At 43.2% G+C, this 5752-nt stretch overlaps 1 protein-coding gene across 1 annotated transcript; it reads left to right on the top strand.

Moving 5' to 3' along the window:
• Positions 1–1070: 1070 nt before the first annotated feature.
• Positions 1071–5752, top strand: fezf1 (FEZ family zinc finger 1). The gene is given in 9 exon segments (XM_035665613.1): positions 1071–1427; positions 1429–1479; positions 1481–1564; positions 1567–1595; positions 1597–1633; positions 1635–1910; positions 2992–3126; positions 4031–4163; positions 5517–5752. Coding segments are annotated over 9 exon segments (1338 nt in total).

Here is a 5752-nt window from a genome sequence, read left to right as displayed (position 1 = left end):
TATTTATCTCCATATTTTCTTCAAACCCTAAAAGGCTAAACCAGCATCAAACCCACTCCCTTTCTGTCATTCCTGACAAGATGAAGGTATTGTACACCGTCAGTCTCACTGATTCATCTTGTGGAATTTGCGTTTCTGCTCGCTGAGTTTTTTTTTTTTTCTTTCTTCCTTTTTTACAGCGTGCTCTCTGTGCGTAAAAGAGCCGTTTGCATTCGATAGAAATACAGGACGCAGTGACAGGAGAGCGCGCAGGTTATTTCTCATGTTGCTTCTTCAGCAGACATCTATCAGAGTCTAACTAGAAGAGTCTTTTCTGCCGCACGTGGATTTTGGCATCCAAAAATCTGCTGCGTAAAAGAAAAGGGGAAAAAAGCGCTCGAGTCAAAGTTTGTGATTCAAAGACCCAAAGCTCACCCAGACTGAGATCGATGACTCGAAAGCCATTTTCTGTTCAATACCTCGATCCGTTTCCTGTCTCAAGTTCACCCACATGACAGCTCTGTGTCCTCTCTGAGGCGTGCGTAAAAAGGCTGGGTTTCGGGAGCCAAGGATGCGTCCAGATCTGATGTAAAACTCTGACGGCTCCTGACCCCGCGGCCGCTGCGCGACTGGTGTACTGCGATTAGAAGAAAAAAAAGTGATGTCACGCGAAGCCACAAGGGGACCTGGGATTTACCAAATACCTTCCAGTTGAGCAGGAGTCCTGCCAAGTAAGGGACAACCTCCTCCTCCTCTCTTCCTCCTCTTCCAGCGGCGACAAGTGCAGACAATCAACGGAGGAGAATTGAACAAATTATCTACCTTTCCGCTCTCCTTCCTGGACGGTAACGATCGACGAGGTCTCGGCTCTCTGCACGCCGTTATCGAGCGAGCTGCGGCCGCCCTGATTGTTGTCAATAACAGAGAGAACAGCGCCGGCGATTAGGAGGGGGGGTTCCCCGGCAGATGATGCCCTTTCCTGCGGGCCGGTGAGGAGCAGCACCGACCTCCGGCTTCCCTCCAGCAGCTTGTTGTTGTTGTTGTTGTTGNNTTGTTGTTGTTGTTGTTGCGGCGCGGTTGATGCGGAGGTGATGGACGGTCCTCTCCGCCGCCCAGCGGGGATCCTCGGCTCCCCCTCGGCTTCTGGGAGCCAGCCCGCGGGCTCCGACATGCTCACCTCCGGCGGCAGCAGCAGCAAGCCTCTCGCTTTCTCCATCGACCGGATTATGGCCAGGACGCCCGAGCCCAAGTCGATACCGCTTCCCAGCTGGTTCCAGTCCGCTCCCGTGGGGAAACCCGACGCCTGTCCGTCCTCGCTGTGCTATTTTGTATGTTTCTCGCTTTCTGTGCACTCGGGTACGAGCCGGGCACCGCTCAGTGTCACCGGGCTGGATCCGGGGCCCACTTCGTACGCTTCTTCTCTCGCCGCTCCGCAGACTTTTTGGGGCTTTTGGGTTGAACTACAAGAACCAGCAGGAGGACTCCGCTGTGAGCCAAAGCAAGCGGCCAGTACAAACTCTTCGACCCCGCGTGGTGAACCAGGTCCTCCTTCCCCCCATGGTCAACCGTGTGCTACCTTGAAACTTTGCAGCGGGGGACAGCGGGTCGTGTCCGCCGGTCCGGCCTGGTCAACTGCAGCCCGATGCCATCCTACCTTGCTCACCGCCCGAGCACAAAGCCTTCATGGCGAGAAAAGCAAGCCGGGCCTGCAGCAGGCCGGGAGCGGTACCGGTGTCCGGCGTTGGCGGGCCTTCAAGGAGCTTGTCTCAGAGGCACCAGATCCAGCACACTAACATTGAAGAGCGGGACCAATCCTCACCGACAAGATCTTCAAGGGCTCTAGGCTGGCGGCGGCGGCGGCGGCGGCGCGGCTCAGCGGGTCCTGTCCCGGCAGCAAGCCCAAAGTTTTCACCTGCGAGGTCTGCGGCAAGGTGAGAGTCCTGCACGGAACATTCTAAACCACAGCAACCCCCCAAACCTGCAGTGTGATTCATTAGTTAATTACACTATCGATTGGGAGGCTTTAATTCCTGATTCTTTTTCTTTCTTTTTTAAATTCTGGATGGATTTGAAAAAAAAATAAAAATAATCCGATCTACTCAGGCTGTTTTTTTTACAATAAATCGAAATAAACTCCAGAAATGTAGATTATTAGATTTGATCAGGGTGATAGATTATTAGGGGGTGACTTTAATTCCCTCATTTAGAGGTAGTAGGATATTAAATATGCTCTAACTTTGTAACATGTTTGTGTCATAAAGAAACTAAATAACGACAGGATTACAAACGAACTACTGTTTTAATTTAGGTTTATTAACAGTTTTATGTTTGCTGACTAAATATGGAAACAAAACTGTATTTATTTAGACTTTCTTTCAGGATCAGTTCAGATCGTTTCCTCTTTGATTTCATTTTGGCCCCTTTTTCAGAACATGTGATTTTCCAAAATTAGCATTTTTCCATCATAACGACAAAGTATCATTTAGTCATTTAATTGTTTGTATTTGTTTTTATTTATCCTCGTTGCGCTTTGTTTTGTTTTGTTTACCGGTGCTGTGTACGGTCTGATTCTCTTTTAAACCGGATACTGAGCTGGATACTGGATGTGCAAAGGTTTCTCTCAGGAAATGAATGAAATGTTATTAATTCCTCTGTTAACTCAAGATTAGTCACTTATTAAAAACGCCAAATATTCTTGAGGATGACATGTGCTGTTTAGGAACGTATGTATCTTTGTAACGCGGGTTTATGTCGTTATTATTGTGTTTTAAACAGCCCATTACATTTACTTCAAGTCCATTAATGACCCCTGAGAGATTACCTTCAATTGCCTTTAATTACACTCAATCTGATAATTAAGGGCACGCGATCCTTTTTTTTTTTACTGTCTTTTTGGCTTTAATGGAATCCACGAGCCACTTGATACATCCTTCAACCAGGACAGGAGGGGATTAAATGTATATTATTATTATTATTAGTATTATTATTATTATTTTACATTTTCTCTTGCAGGTGTTTAACGCGCACTACAACCTGACCCGCCACATGCCCGTGCACACCGGCGCGCGACCTTTCGTGTGTAAAGTTTGCGGGAAAGGATTCCGACAGGCGAGCACACTGTGCCGACACAAGATCATCCACACTCAGGTAGGACGGGGTTCAGTGTTCATGTAAATTGTTATTATCAGTATATAAAATCCGCCGTACTGGCACGAGACAAGTTAATTAATAAAAGTAATAAAAAAAATAGCCTAGGCCAATTTATTTCACCCGGATATCTGTGACGCATCAGAACCCTGATAACAAAATAACATGTGGTCCTCCTTACAGGCCTGTTGTCAACAGAGCACATTCCTAACTTTGAAGAACACCTGTCAATCAATTTTAAAGCGACAGCAGTTACCAATCATATACATTTATGTGTATTCTTATATGTGGGCGGGACTTTTAGAATACATTTAAAGACCAAACCCACTTTAAGGCTTAAAGATAAATGTATGTGTCCTCACAATCCTGTAAAGCCAAACATTAATCCATTTAGTAAAAGTATCCCTTTATTATAAAGAGGAAGATGGCGATTTTACAGGCGCATTCAAGTCCAACTGAAATTCAAACATGTTGTGTAAATAAATCTAGATGATAATGACAGCTATTGTTTTCCTTTTTCCTGAGACGGTGCTGGTGCAGACAGCATGTGAGCCTCTGATCAGCAGTTTGTTGTGTTTGAGCTCCTCCTGTGGCGTCACTGTGACACTCCATCCGTACAGAAATATCTCTACAGTATTCTCAGACCAATGTTCCCTCTGAAAATGTGCAGAAAGTGAGCCATATTCAAATCCTGAAGCGAACAAATGAAAAATAAAAAACAAGTCCTGTATAATACAGGATACAAAGTGAGGTCAAACAGGCATTAAAGTATCGACTGTGGATCCTCTCGTGGTGCGTCACAGAAACAATTCCTAATATCTATTATATTAATAATAAGACTCAGTAATATTATTTCTTTTTTTCCACCGTGATGGGCTCATTTTATTTCTTTACATGTTTCCAGGAAAAACCGCACAAGTGTAACCAGTGCGGGAAAGCCTTCAACCGCAGCTCCACCCTCAACACGCACACGCGCATCCACGCGGGATACAAACCGTTCGTGTGCGAGTTTTGCGGGAAAGGATTTCATCAGAAAGGTGAGGATGACCTGCCCAAAGTGTCCCTATTTCATCTTTTAGTAAAAGAACCGGAGCTCAAAATGACAAACTGATTACAGTCGCTGCTTTTCAGTTTGAAGGATCATAATCTTCAATCAATAATAATAATAATAGCCTAATAATAACAACAATAATAATAATGATAATAATATATTGTCTAGTTATTGTATTCTTGTAAAAGGCCTATGTAAAATTCAGCACATCTACCGGAACACTTTTATTCACAATAAAAGTGTAATAATAATAATTTAGCCTACTGTGATATTTTTTTATCTTTCAAGTTAAGAAAACACGCACTCTTCACTTTTACATAATTTAAAGCAGTAAATGTAAATGTAGCGTCTTTTAAACCCAGGGTGGAGGAAGTACGCAGAACTACTGCAGTAAAAGCCCTGCATTAGAAATATTACAGAATATTAGTGTCTACTTCAGAAGTAGAAGTACTCATCATACATAACAGCCCATCTCTGAGTACTATATGTTTTATTATTATGTTCTATCATTTTAATGTTGCAGTAAAAGTGGAGCAAATTTTACATTTCTGGGCAGCTTGATTGCTCATAAAATGGAAGCCAGTAAAGTACCAGAACTTTAACACTGAGTAAATGTATTCGTTTCTTTCCAGCACTGAGGCCATTTTCAGTGCCTCATTAATAAGACACTGCTCATAGATCATCAGGAGAGTTGGAAGCACAGTTTGGAGGCTGATTCAGATATGTTGTTGGACTAAATATTAATATAAATTTGACTCTCAGGCAAAGTGTCCTCAAATCATTTTTTTCCAATATACTAATTTTTACGTTCAATATAGTACTTTTGTTCCCTAAAATATGTCTTTTGTTCCCTTAAATTACTGAATTAGTCACCTTTATTCAGTAAATTGTCCTGTCAGATTACTTCATTTGGCCCCCCTGCATGTCCCTTGTGCAGAAAAGTTAAAACAACATTTTTATGAACAGAATTCTGCTATTTATCAAAGTTTTCTAAGCAAAATCAAGGCTGTTCCTACCACTGAAAACACTGAGGTCTGTGTTTGATGATTTCAACAGCTATAATTTTAATATCAGACTGCAACACTTTCAAACGCTTTCTGCTTTTAATTGTCAAATCTAGCAGTACAAATGTCAGTTTCAGAATCCTAACATTTCAGACTTTTCTTTAGATTTATACCTTTTTTATTGTTAAATAAATAATCCAACGGAACAACCAAAGACAAAAAGTTTTATACATTTTTATTACTTTCCTTTGAAAGTGAAAAAACTGTCAAAGTATATAGTTTTTTATTGTTTTTTCTTGTGCTCATCTGACACCCCGTCCTCTGTCTCCGAGCAGGAAACTACAAGAACCACAAGCTGACGCACAGCGGGGAGAAGCAGTTCAAGTGTTCCATCTGCAGCAAGGCGTTCCACCAGGTGTACAACCTCACCTTCCACATGCACACGCACAATGACAAGAAGCCCTTCACCTGCCCCACCTGCGGCAAGGGCTTCTGCAGGAACTTTGATCTGAAGAAACACATCAGGAAGCTGCATGACCCGGCAGGCCCGCAGTCGCCCCCGCAGGCCTGA

This window comes from Morone saxatilis, unplaced genomic scaffold, assembly GCF_004916995.1.
Source record: "Morone saxatilis isolate NCDOM2014 unplaced genomic scaffold, NCSU_SB_2.0 Contig2, whole genome shotgun sequence".
In the NCBI taxonomy this organism is placed as follows: Eukaryota; Metazoa; Chordata; class Actinopteri; family Moronidae; genus Morone; species Morone saxatilis.
Note: the sequence above shows the minus strand (reverse complement) of the source record. Positions and strands in the feature narration are given on the sequence as shown.